Raw genomic sequence first — 15,074 nt, forward strand, 5'->3', positions numbered from 1 at the left:
AAGAAAATATGTGTTTTTTTTAAAAAATAGCCAGACCAAGGCTACCCACCATGTGCTCCCTCCAACCTGCCTCTCTGCCCCCACAGGTTCTGTCAATCACTACCTGCAAAAGCAAAAGCCGCCCTGGGCTTCCCCACAAGCCTACCCAATTGGGCAGAGTGGGGATGTGTGCTGATGACCTACCTCTTCACAGGAACCCACGTCAAGAGGCTACCTTCAGAAACAAGACAAGTCAGGGCCTCTGAGTGGAGGCATCCACCGCTTGGAAACCACCAGGTACACGCATACCAACAAAATTACCCCCGGCGACCCACCTGTCAGGTAGGACCAAGCCTCAAATAGGTAACCAGAAGTCTAGTTTAAAACTGCAGTTCATAGCTTTTACTGAAGAGGATAGGATGTTTGCATTTCACCCAGCTTGCATTTTAATTAACTTTTCATAACCATTTTAGGTAAACCTCACAGAGCCGGTGCAAGAGCTCTGGTTTAGACATGGATGGGCAATGAAAGAAACACACAGCCTGCCTCATGCGGAGAGATTCCTTGTGAGAAGGGCCTTCCTAAAGGGTGGCCCAGCTTCACACTATGTACTCCAGCCAATGTTTAGGCAGCTGGTCAGCCACATTTAAATACATCTGCATTGAATGTGTGGTGTTTCATATGCCACGTAGCAAATGGCTTCCTTAGTCATTCTGCAGAGTGAACATTCGTTTATCTTTCCACACACACACACACTGGAATAAAAGCTTGTATGCCCCTCTATTCCGATTTTCTCTGGGAGGAAATCAGTGAAGCTCTTTATAGAAAGTGAATCAACACACAGAGTGACTTGATTCCAAGCTTTGTCTCCACTTTCAAACACTGAAACGCAATCAGACATTAAATGTGTTAATAAGACATATTTACCAATAAACTTGGTATCTGACTTACCTATTGGATTTCTATCAAAGAACAGTACCGGTGCTTTCAAAATGGACTCAAACATTTTGTTGTGTAAAGTCTGGGAAGAATTAACTAGGACGTAGAATACCCACAGAGATCGTGCTATGCCAAAAATGACGGTAGCCACAGTTAAACCTGAAACGAAGAAACATCCCTCAGCACAGGGTCTCTGCACCCCCTTCAACAATGCTAAAGGGTGGCAGGCAGCTTATAAAGAGATCGCGTATTCTATCCCATAAAGGATCTGGGCTCTATTAAGAGTTTAATGCATTTGCAAGATACATTTATAAAGAATATAAAATAACTTAGTTTTCTCTCAAATAGAAACTACACGGGGGGAAAATCGGTGTAAACTACAGTTTCATTCTAGTCTTTCCTAATTCAATTACATGGTCTATTAAAAACTCAGAAGAAAGACAATTATAAAAAGTAGCTGACCTTCCCTTCTCCATATTCCAAATCTTACTACTTACAACATGTCCCATACTCTAAAATTGTGGTATGTTTTGATAACAGCATGTGATATTAACAGAAAAGAGGAGAAATAATTGACCATTTCCTTGTAAAAAATGCCCAAGTGCCTTTAAAGAAGATAAAAATACTATCTTAAGTTGAAATTAGAAAACCTCTTAAATAACTGAATTGCAAGAAAATACAAATCATATTTTAACACAATTAACCTGAATGAGGAACTAATCTCACTAAGTGTTTTATATAAATAAAGCATTTTATATGAACATAATCATTTAAATTATATTTTATTAATGACATAAATAAATACCTACTATGCACATTAAAATAGCTCTCCTAACATCTCTGGAACTCACAATGCTAAATAAAGTGAGGATAACTTTTGCAATAAATACTCCACTAAGTACTTTTTCCCCCTTCAGATAACACATCATTTGTTCAAACTCTGAAAGCTGGTCAGATTTCTTAATTCCATCAACAGGCATTTTCTGGAGCCCATCATCCTACATGAATATATGACAGAACCATTTCCCTCTTCCTCTAGGTCATCCATTGTCCACCAATATGGAAGGTAAACAGCGAAGGAATTTAGATTTCTTAGCGAGTGATCAATGAAATAAATACCACCTTTCAATGAGTGGGTTCTTACAAACATGACTCACTCGAGCTTTGAGGAAAGCATGCATGAGTGATACCTGTGGGGATACTTAAAATTTTAGATGAGGATTTTCTTTAAAAAGTATGGAATGCTACATATATTCTAAGCACTCTTGTGAAAATGGAGTGTGGTGGTAATGCTGGCCTGTCAAGCCAGATGTTAAATTACTCCCACAGTTGGGAAGGCGATAACATTGTGATCTTGAGGTAAGAAAGAGAAGGCAGCCTAATTCCCAGACACTGGGCTTCTCCCTGCTTAGCTTCCCTCTTAAGTAATTAGTGAAGCCCATGAGATGAGCAGCACGGTGAGGGAAGCTTTGCATACCTGCAAGGGAATAATGCTTTCATTTGGGGGGCCTTGCTGCCAGAGGATTGCATCCAAGTTCAACAAAAGCCAGGGTTTATTCAAACAGTATTGGAACAATCCGAACCAGAGGGTGGGGATCCGTTTCTAATCCCCTTGCCCATCCATATAATAATATAAGATTTAGCTAAAGCAACCTATTAGAATAGACAATAGCCACATATTTCCAGTGGCTGATTTTCTGAATGCTCAATCCCGGTTTAACTTCCAAAATCCAGTACAGAGCAAATTAAGAGTCTTCACTGAACCTCTTTCTTCTAGTAGATTTTTAAAAAAATAATTATTCTAATTAATTCACAGAGTAAATGAGACTCAGACCCTTAATCTGTTAAGACATTACTGAATTACTCCCGGAAGCCTAGTTCCTCACACAGGCTCATTGTAAGCACCTCAGACTCTCATATAATAGACCAAGTGATGACACTTTACCTGAATAAATCCCTAAGTACCAGTTAAGAGACAACTCCTCAGTTACATTTCTTTGTCCATTTACAGTGACATTCCCAGCGCTCTGTTGATTTGCCCTATAGAACAAGGCAGGAAAAATATTAAACCATAGATGGAATTTAGGTAAATACCAAAACAAACAAAATCAAAAACAAAAAAAAAAACCACTTATCCTCAACTTGGGAGACATGTTCTATGCTGGAAGATGACTCCCAGCTCACAGGGTCCTGTGGGTGCCTGTCTACCTTATAAAAATTCAATTTGAATCATGACTTTGAGGTCTCAGAATTGTCTGTGAAAACCCTGATGAGGATCCGACATAGGAGAGACCGGGGGAGGGTCATGGTCCACCAGCAAGAACTTTCTTTTTCTTCAGGGAAATTAAATGAGGTCTCGAGGAGGAGGAGGAGGAGGAGGAGGAGGGGGGGGGGGGCAAACCCCACCACCCCCGCTGCTTCTGTGGGGAAGGGAGGCCTCACCTCGATTTTATAGCACCTCCGACCAGACCAGAAATAACTCACCAGTATGACAGCCACCAGTCCTGAAGAACATAGGAAAGCTAGGGCAGGGAAACAAACACAACGATCAAACACTAGCATGACTTTTCAGCTCAAAAACTGTCACTCACTAAAATGAGTAATGGAAAGGCCCCAGAAAACGGGGAGGGCCCTTCAAGCTCAGGTCACAGTTGTGCCAAACCCCACATCCCTGATAGCAACAGGTCAAGTAAGTGCACAGTACATTTTTAAATCTTTAGAAGGCATCCCGTTTTCCCCCCTAGAAGTTCCTTGTAATGGACATGCGACACCAGTAGGCATCACTTTTTCCGATCCCCACAAATAGTACGTTTCAATGCAAATCCAAGTGAACTGCAAAATACAGAAATGTAGTATGAACAGATACAGTAAAAATATAAATGTTACTGTAGATATCAAGCCGAGGGCACAAAAAAACAAATGTCCCTAAGTACCTGAGACACAATGTTGACTAGAATGAGGAGAATGATGGTGAACCAGTGAGCACCGGCTATGAAGTAATTCTTGTAGGCCTTAAGACCAATTTTTCCTTCCGAACGGCTCTCCTCGGTTACTGCACCCTGTACATTCTCAACCTGGGAAGGAAAAAGGCAGTGAGAGACAAAACCTTAAGTGATGCCCAAATTTCAAAAGTTCACTCCATTGGCAAAGCCATGGGAAAACACGCACATCACATGTACGGGTAGAAGTGTAAAAGGGTACATCTCCTACAGAGAAATGTTGTATCTCCTACAGAGAGGGCAAATGTGTATACGGTGTGGAAATATCTAGCCACACCATATACACATTTGCCCTTGGACCCAGCCATCTCACTTCCTGGAATCTTTAGAAATAAGAAAGTATCATTTGCATGAGGTTATCACTGTTTTGTGTCTTTGCTTAATGCTGTGATTTCCAGCACATGCACAACATACTGGATTCATATATAAATGCAGAAGCAAGTTCCAAAACAATATACAAAACTAGAGGCCTGGTGCATGGATTTTTGTACCGGTGGGGTCCCTCTGCCTGGCCTACAGGGACTGAACTGAAACCAGGTCTCTGACATCCCCCGAGGGGTCCCAGATTGCGAGAGGGTGGTTCTTAGGTGACACACCCCAGAATTGGGCTCCCTCCACTCTGGTTCCAGGTGCGTCACCCGAGAACTGCAGCTGCCAAGTCACTGCAGCTCGGCAGCTCCTGCATTGAGAGTCTGCCCCCCGGTGGTCAGTGCATGTCATAGCTACTGGTCGGACGGTCAGATGGTTGGCCAGTCACTTAGGTTTTTATATATATAAATAGATGATAGGGAACCAATGTATCACTATTAGTGTCACTCAATAATGGAAACATGAAACACAGGAGGAGTTCAAAATATTGGCTAAATACAGTAAACTGAGTCAGAACATCGAAATGGAGTGATCAGAGTTTGAATAACAAGGGAGACTGTATGATCTGAATCAATTTGTTGTAAAGAGTGATTCCTGAGTTTCAAATGTGAGAAACTAATTCGAATACTGAATCATCCAAGCCCTGGATTTGGATGGTAGGGTTCCCATATCGAAGAATACAGTGCATATTTTTAAGGAAGATCTAGTGCATTTCTGCAATTCTGTCTGGAGGACTTATAGATTCACATGATCTCACTCACATGTGGAATCTAATAAGCAAAATAAACTGATAAACAAAATAGATCCAGAGACACAGAAGCATGGAACAGACTGTCAAATCTCAGAGGGAAGACAGGGGAGGGTGTGTGGGTGGGAAGAGATCAACCAAAGAACTTGTATGCATATATGCATAACTAATGGACAACAGGGCTGTGAAGGCCTGGTGTGGGGGTGGGCTAAAAGGAGGGGAAAAAAGGGACATATTTAATACTTTCAACAATAAAGATTTATTTATTTTTTAATCAATGCAACAGAAAAAAAAGAAAAAATAAGTAAAAGTAGCTGATTTTATGAGGGCCAAGGCAGGTCGCGGTCTGAGGGGGTGTCCAAATTAAGACTCTGATTGCAAGAAAGAAGCCTGGGGCCACCAGAGCAAGTAGGATTAACTTGTGATAAACTCAAGAGTGCTAACATCAATCACTGTGAGCCACACACACCTAGGAATTGATCGCCGTACATCCGCTACTGATGTCCAAAATCTCCTCTGGCCCATACCCAAAGGAGAACCCCAATTGGGCGTGCTTCCTTTATTCTGTTTTAATTCTACAAAGCCCATGGATTAAGGCTTTGGAACCTCAGGATCTACTCTGGGACAAATGAAAATGTCACGGGCAGAGCAGAATGAAGGTCCATGAGGCCACTAAGGGCAGACAGAGCCAGGGCACGTTGCATGATGAGATACTCACAGCTTGGCTCTCTGGGGCACCATCTTTCAACGAGGGTCTAGATGACTGCTGAGACCAAATTGAAGACTCTGAGAAGGTCCGATGCCTCAGTGTGGGGCTTCCTGAAACGGAAGCTTGTTCAGCCTCCTCATTTTCCTTCTTTAAAAGGGAACCAAAATCTACCCCGGATTTCAGGAACTCGGTGTAAGTCCCCTTTTGCACCATTTTACCCTAAAATACAAATAAAGAATTTGAGATAAACCTATTTGCGCATTTGATAATAATAATCCAATGTAATAACTACTCAAGAAATGTTCATTGGTCTTAAATTATGGCTTTTATAAGAAAATTATCATTCAGTCTGGAATTCTGGTTAACAAACCTAGTTTAATTCAACGCGGAATTGAGCATTCTCTGCTAAACCCTGTGTTTGGTGCTGGCGATATGAAGAAAATGGGGAATTGTGTGTTAAAAGTGGATATAACTGACATAACTACCATGGTCATTTAGGGTAGCCAAAAGAATAGATGTTGGTGGGAACATCAGAAATCTTTTTAGACAACATGGAAATTGAGGTAAGTCTCATGTAACAAGCAGACTTGAAAAGAACACAGTCAATTAGGGAGGATATTCCAGGAAAAAAAACAACTTAAAATTGATGCACAAGTGCTCCTGCATAGGTAAAAGTCACTCATCAAATCACTGCAGACCACAGTCACAGTGCCTGCCATGTGCCCCGATGGTTCGAGACCTGTGAGGACTAGCTCTGGACACAACCCATGAGCTGAATCTTCATAGTCTTTACTCTAAAATTGCCCCCCGAAACTCAGGAAGTGCAATATTCCGTGTGTTAAAATAATTAAACACACAGTCCATTTGACTGGGATGGCCCTAATCCCTCAGTAGCCTACGCAAGGAACCCAAAACCTACCCCAGGATCGATGCACTCAAATCCGAGAAAACAAAACTGAGAAACAAGCACAAGCAGCCAACTAGGCTTCTCCCAGTCAGTCAACTGCTCAAGTTACAGCCAATCAAACAATATTTTTGAACACTTGTGACACTTCATTATATAGTTTCCTGTCCTTGCAAAGTTATATAAAAAATACGCAGATGTTGCGGACTGAAAGGTCCCAGGTTCAATTCCGGTCAAGGGTATGTACCTTGGTTGCAGGCACATCCCCAGTAGGAGGTGTGCAGGAGGCAGCTGATCGATATTTCTTTCTCATCGATGTTTCTAACTCTCTATCTCTCTCCCTTCCTCTCTGTAAAAAATCAATAAAATATATTTTTTTTAAATATGCAGATGTTTTCACTATTTTCTCACCCTGTGGAATAAGACTCAGCTGACTTACTCAGCAATAAACAAATACTGGGCAAAATCCCAGGATGCGAACAATCAAAGGTCGGCCCTGGTTAAGGCAGATGAGAAGGAAAAAGGCCCAGCCCTCCTGGAGTCCCCCTCATTCCATCCCCCCAAGGTGGGCCACCAGGAAAAACCCAGTGAAGCCTTGGGAAACCACCTGATACTGCAGAATTAGGGAATTATGCATGATACAGTACTGTGTCCTGTTCCACTTGTGAGGCAACAGGCATACACCTCACTTAATGAAATTACCACTTTCTACTTAGTACCTGTGAGATGCACAGGAAAACAGCTGGTGGTATAGACACAGCAATTTTACTCGGCAGCCAAGCACTGACAACTCCAAGAGGGGATGGTGAGGGGTGAGGGGGGAGAGGGCAGGCAACCCCTCTGCTGTGAGAGAGGGGCCAAGTGAACAGTAAGGATGAACCCAACTCATCCAGGGTGCTCACCAGTGGACAAATGTTTAGATAGTACTAATGTCGGGGGTGATGCCCTCAAAGGAAGCAATAAGGGTACCCCCAAAACACCTGGGGACTAGCCTAACAGGCTATTCTCCTGCCCTGATTCTGTACTCACAATACTGCCAACACTGGGGTTATGTACCATAGTAGTTTCACCCCCTCTGCCCATGAACTTATTGGTTCTCAACTTGGAGAAATCTGAGCTCCTTATCCCTGGAGGAGTGGCGAAGAGTCAACACAGGGAACTGCCTTTTTATATCGGTCCTTAGGAAAGAAATTCCAAGGACTGTTCGAACAGAACAGACGAGGGTTAACAATGGAGGTGCTGAGGCACGAATACCAGCAAGCCAAGGAGTGGTGTGCTGACCACTAAGACCTACTAAAAATTCTCACTAACCTCCACCCCACCAAGCATGCTAGCTGTTTGGGGGCCACCATTCATCCCACAACAGATACGTTCAAGTCCTAAACATGATACCTGTGTATGTGAACTCATTTGGAAATAGGGTCTTTGTAGATGTAATCAAGTGAACGTGAGGTCGTATTGGAGTAGGGTGGGCCCTAAATGACTGATGTCCTCATAAAGAGAAAGAGAAGAGACTCAGACAGACACAGGGACAACACCGCATGACAATGGAGGCAGAGACTGAAGTGCTGCATCTGCAAGCCAGGGACCGCCAAGGATGGCCAGCAAAGCACCAGAAGCTGGGAGAGGCAGGAAGGACACCCCCCACCCCCACCCCCACGCCACCTCAAGCCTTCAGTGACACCACCGTGGCCCTGCCAGCACCTTGACTGTGAACTGTAGCCTCCAGGACAGTGAGATTAAATCTGTTTTAAGCTACCCAGATTGTGATATTTCGTTGTGGTGGCTCTAGAGACTAATACAACACTAGACTAAGGGCATCCTTCCGTCTTCTGAACTTTACTGAGACTTCTCATCGTTTCTGCTGGCACCTCTCCAGTGAAATCAGAGGGATCTTTTACAGTCACGCCTCAGACCACACACTCCTCTGCTCTGGACTCACTCAGCCCATCTCCCTGCTCACTTGGCCTCAGCCACACCGGCCTTCCTGCTTGTTCCTCCTAGATCAGTTCCTTCCTCAGCAGCCTGCCACTGGACCCCTTGCCCAGATGCCCTGCCCCTAGTGACTACCTGGTCAGCAACTTCATGGCACTCCGGTCCCTTGAGACACCCCTTCCTTGGAGAGGCAGTCATGACATACCCACCCACTATCACTTTCGTCACATTTATCTATCCCCAGAAGGTTGGAAGTCCCATGATGGCAGGGACTTACTTGTCTGACAGCTGCATGGGTTCCCACATGTATCAGGCATGCAGAAAGTCCTGTGCAGTGAGACTACCAACCAACTACACCAGGAGCATGGGTGTCTCAAACCAAGGGGGGCTCGCCTACCCAACCACACTTCTGTCATTAATAGAAGACACTCTTTAGGGAATCTGCATATAACAATCAAATGGATACAAACATGTCTTCATATCTCTGATTTCCAAAGAACATACTTCAACTTAAATCGTGGAAGAGGAAAATAAAACGTTCTAAATGAAATAGCATCATAACCCTAAAACAGTTATAATTTTATTTTATTTTTTATTTTACTTTTCTATTGATTTCAGAGAGGAAGTAAGAGGGAGAGATAGAGCTCACAAACCTGGGCATAGTGCCCTGAGCAGGAATTGAACCGGGGACCCTGGTCGAAGCTCAACCTCTGAACCACACCAGCCGGGCTAAACAGTTACAATTCAGTAAGAGAGGTAGCAATTTTTAGACTTTGGGGAATATGACTTAGGATGTAATAGTGACATTTCTGCATGTCTTGGGATTCATCCTCAAAGGCTGGACAGAAGCTCTGAGAAGAAAGGGATGGCAAAGTGAGGAGGAAGAGCGAGTTTACCAGAACCATAAGGACAGTGACCTACTGGGAGGCCCTGCCTTCAACACGCCTGAGAGCTAGCAAGCTCCCAGACTTCTAGAAATTACTTACATCTTTCAATATCAGAATCTGACTTGCAGCTTTTAGGTACTGCAACTGGTGAGTCACTAAGATTGTGATCTTCTCATGCAAGGTTTGACAAATACACCTACAAATGCAAGAGGTACAGTATGCAAAAACACATTAATGGGTACTCCAAATTGAAAAGCATACATTCTGAAAACATAAGGGGACAAAGACAACACAGTAGTCAAAGATCTGCACTTTAAATACAAATACAAATCAATGAAAGCAACTGGGTCCTCAAATTCGCCAGCAGCAAACTTGAGTCTGGCGCCACAAAGAAATTCTAAAAAGCAGTCCAGTGCAGGAGGTAGCTAATGCTAAATGTTGTTATTTTTTTCCCCCACCTAAAACTCAGATTAACAATTTATGTATTTCATGCTGAAAAACAATTGAGCAATACCAGGAGTCCAAAACCTGAACTGAAATACTCATTATTTTCTCCCTGTGTAGGGCTAGGAGGAAGAGGGAGCTGTGTCATATAAGAACATGAACATTTCTCTTAGACGGCTTCCTGGGTGAGTGTTTATGACTTATGGTGTGCATATTAAGCAAATGAAAGCAGCCTTAGATTCTCGGTAACCTTGGCCAGAGTGCATGTGTTAGAAACTTCTTCCTAAATAATATTAGCGAGAAAAATAAATGCTAGTTGCAGCCTCGGTGGGTCCCTACAACATTCCCAGTCCCATCTGGGAGGCACATCTAGGACTGAAAACCTGCCGAATATGAAAATGAAAGAACAGAACTCAAATGGCCCAAATCACAGCGAAAATTACCCTGTGGCTCAAAGGACACGTCGACTCTTTTATGAAGAGCCATCTCAGTATTCAACGTTGGAGTTGCTGTTTTTACAATAACCCCTCAAAGTGCTCCTACATTTAAATGCAGACCCCTTGGAACTCAGACCCAGCTGCATCCTACAATGGTCTACAACCCCACCAGGTAAGCAAGTAGGGGGTAAGCAAGTAGTGACCACAGGCCGGGCTCTGGGCACACACTTTGTTTGCCCGCGTCACACCCTGAGCAAATCTCGGGAACACGGCCACAATTCAACCTGCTGGACTAGGTCAGGTCAAGAGTTTTGGAGGCACACGGAATGCAAAGGCCTGAAGCAGGAAAGCTGAACTAAGCAGGCATCCGTGTGGGAGATCTGATTAGGACAGACCTGAGGAACTCCTGATGCAGGAGGTGGGGGTCTGGTGTATGGGACTCTCTAATACACAACAGGGGCCGTGACTACAAACAGATTCGATTGATATCGTTTAACCTAAAGGTCTCCCTAATCTTCTGTATGTGACAGAATCCACTTAATGTTTACCACATATAGTTGTAAAACTCACAAACCTTAATAACCTTGGGTATATAGTCATGACTGAAGTAAACTGTTAGTGGCAAGGAGAAGTGTAATTCATTCACTTTTCATACAAAACCCTTCACATGACTAAGCTTCAACACAACCGCCATCTTTCATAGCGCATTGTTCAATCCAATTTTCTAACTCATTGAGAACATTCTGTAGCTGCTGCTGAGTGATTTTCTAAATTGCATTCGTGCTCCCTGCCCTAAGTTTCCCTAAAGAACGTGGTTCTGATTAGCAAACAACAATTTTAACAAGCTTGCTTCCATCAAGAGTATATCCAAAGTCATTAAACCCAAGTGGTGTGAGAGGACTTTATAAATGCCTGAGTTTGCAGAACTTAGGAGTGCTCTTGTGATAAGCACACTGATACTTAACAGTTAAAGACCTCCTCCCGCCCAGCCAGCGTGGCTCCGTGGTTGAGCGCCGACCTATGAACCAGGGAGCCCGGGTTCGATTCCCGGTCAGGGCACTTGCCTGGGTTGTAGGCTCAATCCCCAATATGGGGCATGTAGGAGGCAGCCGGTCAATGAGTCTCTCTCAACATTGATGTTTCTCTCTCCCTCTTCTTTCCTCTCTGAAATCAATTTACATAAAATAAAATTTGCCGTTTTAATCATCACCGCCATCCATCTCGAGAACTTTTCACCACTCCAGTAACTAAGCACATTTTACAGACACACTGTGGTGTACAAATGTTAAAGGACCGGCCGGCCCAGCAACACATGCTTAGTGGATGACCTTAAATCCCAGTTCCTCGTGCCCAGGCCCAGAGCTGTCTCACACTGTCTCTCTCTCTCTCACACTGCTGACTCTGCTCGAATCTCTTTACTTCACTAACTAGGGCCTGTTTTGTACGAAATGTGTCATTTCCCCATCTCTACCCCCAAATTCTCACAGATGCCTTAACCCCCTGTACCTAAGGATTTGGTGATAGGACCTATAAAGTAGTGATAAGTTAAGATGAGGATGTGAGGGTGGGCCCTGAGCCAGTATGACTGGTTTCTTTAGAAGAGTAGGTTAGGACATGAGAAGAGTGACCTTGGGGGTGCAGGTGGACAGAGGGAAGGACACGAGGACAGAGCAGGAAGACGGCCACCCACAAGCCAAGGAGAGAGGCCTCAGAAGAAACCAACCCTGCCAACACCTTCATCTTGGACCTCCAGAACTATGAGAAAATCAGTTTATGTTGTTCGAGTTCCCCAGCCTGTGATTCTCTGCTACAGCAGCCAAGTGTTTGTGCCCTCCAAAATTCATACATTGAAACCTAATCCCTACTGTTATGGTATTGGAGGTGGGGCCTTTGGGAGGTGATTAGGTCATGAGGGTGGAGCCCTCAAGAATGGGATTAGTGCCCTTAGAGAGGAGAGGAGAGAGAGCTGCCTTTCCCCTTCCACCATTCGAAGACACAGCAAGGTGCGGAACCAAGCAGTGGGCTGTCACCAGACAACATATCTACCTTGATCTTAGACTTCCCAGCCCCCAGAACTTAAACAAATAAATTTCTATCCTTTATAAGCTACCCGGCCAATGGTATTGTTACAGCAGCCTGAATACATTCAGTCCTAACAAACTAATACAGGGCCTTACGGTGAGTATTTCCAAATAGCTTTCCCTCTGCTGCACAGGCTGCACCCTCCAGTGAGGACATGCCTGCTCTGCTGTTCCTTTCACAGGCCCTGCTTCTTCCGACCTCCACATCTCTGACTCTACTGTTCCTTTTAGCAAAGGGAACTAAATCCTAGCTTCAGTCTCCACGCACCCTTCCCAGCCTGCAGGACCACAGGGACTTCCCACCAAGGCCAGTGCACAGTGAGTTTTCCAATCTAAGCTACCCCTTTTACTTCCTTATAGCATTTGTGATCCTTTATCAAAGCCCTTTAAGTCATGAGGGTAAACTTTTCCCCATGCATTTGTCTTCACAAACTGCAAGTAGAGACAAATTCCTTAGGGGCCAAAACAAGATCTAAACTTCTTGTTCTCCTTTCTTCTGTCCAGTATGGGCCCTTCTCCTCTCTAGCTTATGTACTCCTTTGTAAACTAAAGATGTTTTGTGCAGTAACGTTTGTAAAAGCCTCTATCTCAGTGCACACAGTAGGGCTTCAATAAGTGCAACTGAAAGGGCTCCTTGGCTTTAAGAGCGTAAACAGTGACAAGGTAACGGTGGTGGAGATGTGGAGGCTGCTTTAGTAAAAGCAAGTTCACAATGCTTTTGAAAAGGCCAGCCTAAAGTTCCCGGGAAGAATCAGTCAGCACCCATTAGGTTATGGCAGTGGCCAGCAAACTGCGGCTCGCGAGCCACATGCGGCTCTTTGGCCCCTTGAGTGCGTGGCTCTTCCACAAAATACCGACTTCTGCGCATGGGCCACGAAGTTTCAATCGCACTGTACATGCGTGCCCGCATGTGGTATTTTGTGGAAGAGCCACACTCAAGGGGCCAAAGAGCCACATGTGGCTCTCGAGCTGCAGTTCGCCGACCACTGGGTTATGGTATTCAAAAAAGAGAGTCAGATTGCTCTAGCTCAGTGCCTCAGCAGCTAAGCAAAGCCAAAGCAAACACATTCCAGAAACACAAAGTGAGAGGCAGGAATTAAGCCAGATTCTAGATTCCTACTTTCAAATTCAATTTAACCCTATATTTGTGGGTATTCCACCCTACAGAATATGCATAAGCCAACAAGGTCTCTCTATGGAAGAGCAGTGTTGGTACTGAAAATGTCCCTTTTAACATGCCAAAAGCAATGATGGAGCAAAAGAACTGGCAACCAAGTACCAGGTCACTGAGTCCCACCTTAGATTTAAAATCTGTACATCATCTTTCTTATTCTGGGGTCCAGATCCACCAACAGTATCGTGGTTAAAAGCCACAAGTGTATGTGGGGGCATGCGGGGGGTGGCGGGGGACAGCTTGCCAAATTTGCCATTTATTTCTTAACTCCCTAAAGCATGTACTCCACTCGCCTCCACACACGGTAAGCACCTTCTGTCTTTTCACATCCTGACCCCACGTGTTGTTGCAACAGTTCTCTAAAATGGACTTTATTAGGAGGGAGGCGAGGGGAAAGGGGACATCAAAACAGAACACACAGGATCTTCTGGGGCACAGGGTGCTTGGCAAGCAGAAATGACATAAAACATGAGGAAACTCACTGCTGGAACAAGTGCCTGCCGACTTCTGCATCCACGGCGCTGAGGGGATCGTCCAGGAGGTAGATGTCTGCATCATGATACACGGCTCTAGAAAACGAAAGAGATATCAGACAGCGAGACACTTCATCTCTGAACCACAACAGGGCTCAATGATTCAGATGATGTTCATTCCAAAGCCAAGGAAACGGTCCAGGACAAGCGCTTCACTAAGCACCGACACACAGTGTGGGGTCTGCGTGGTCACGACCCCCAGAAGCAGCCTAAGAGGCATGTGCAGTACGACCACCAAAACGGGATTTACCTTGCGAGGCTAACCCGGGCCTTCTGCCCTCCGCTGAGCGTGGCTCCCCGATCTCCTATCACAGTTAGGTCCCCGTCCTCCAAAAGCTCAAAATCCTACATAGAAAAGCAAGGGGGCATGGAGTGGGGGAGAGAGAGAGAGAAAGACTTAAAATGTGTTCTCCCACTGTCATCCTGAACTTTCAGCATTAGTTCTTCATACATGAATTTGAGCAATGGCAATGGATATATTTCAAAGTGACTAAATGGTAACCTTGAACCTCTCAGGGTATTGTGTTTGCCTTCATCCTGTAGTTTTTCATTGTTTATGCATTTAACCACTTTAACAATATTTGTTGGGCATCAGCTATATGTCCGACATTGTAAGGGCACAGTGAATTCAGTGCGGGGAAGAAAATAGTCTCTCATTTCCAAAGTGAGAAACTGACAACATCAACAATTACCATGAGTGCAAGTACTAAGTACTAAGAAGAAAAAGGGTGCTCTGCTGAGAGGGACAGAGCGAAGGGGGGAAAGTGGAGGGCTCTGATCAGAGGGTAGGTAGATACCTGTCAGAGCCTGCACAGATCTGGGCAAAATGTATTCCATGCGGAGAAATGAGCGAGTGCAAAGGCACGGGGCAGATGCTCATGCAAGGTGTTCAGAGACTAGCAAAGAGGCCAGGAGCAGAGGAAGTAAAGAATTGGG

At 44.5% G+C, this 15,074-nt stretch overlaps 1 protein-coding gene across 1 annotated transcript in view; it reads right to left on the reverse strand.

Annotated features, from left to right (window-relative positions):
* The window catches only part of ABCC4 (ATP binding cassette subfamily C member 4), a 196,266-nt gene that overhangs the window by 130,479 nt on the left and 50,713 nt on the right, over positions 1–15,074 (reverse strand). Inside the window, exons 11-18 of the mRNA XM_015567729.1 lie at positions 14,389–14,483; positions 14,088–14,174; positions 9,569–9,665; positions 5,753–5,962; positions 3,852–3,992; positions 3,403–3,440; positions 2,864–2,958; positions 931–1,077 (exon numbers count right to left, since the gene is read on the reverse strand). Of these exons, the coding sequence (XP_015423215.1) occupies positions 931–1,077; positions 2,864–2,958; positions 3,403–3,440; positions 3,852–3,992; positions 5,753–5,962; positions 9,569–9,665; positions 14,088–14,174; positions 14,389–14,483 (910 nt within the window). The remainder of the gene's footprint in view (positions 1–930; positions 1,078–2,863; positions 2,959–3,402; positions 3,441–3,851; positions 3,993–5,752; positions 5,963–9,568; positions 9,666–14,087; positions 14,175–14,388; positions 14,484–15,074) is intronic.

This window comes from Myotis davidii, unplaced genomic scaffold (assembly GCF_000327345.1).
Source record: "Myotis davidii unplaced genomic scaffold, ASM32734v1 scaffold419, whole genome shotgun sequence".
Lineage (NCBI taxonomy): Eukaryota > Metazoa > Chordata > Mammalia > Chiroptera > Vespertilionidae > Myotis > Myotis davidii.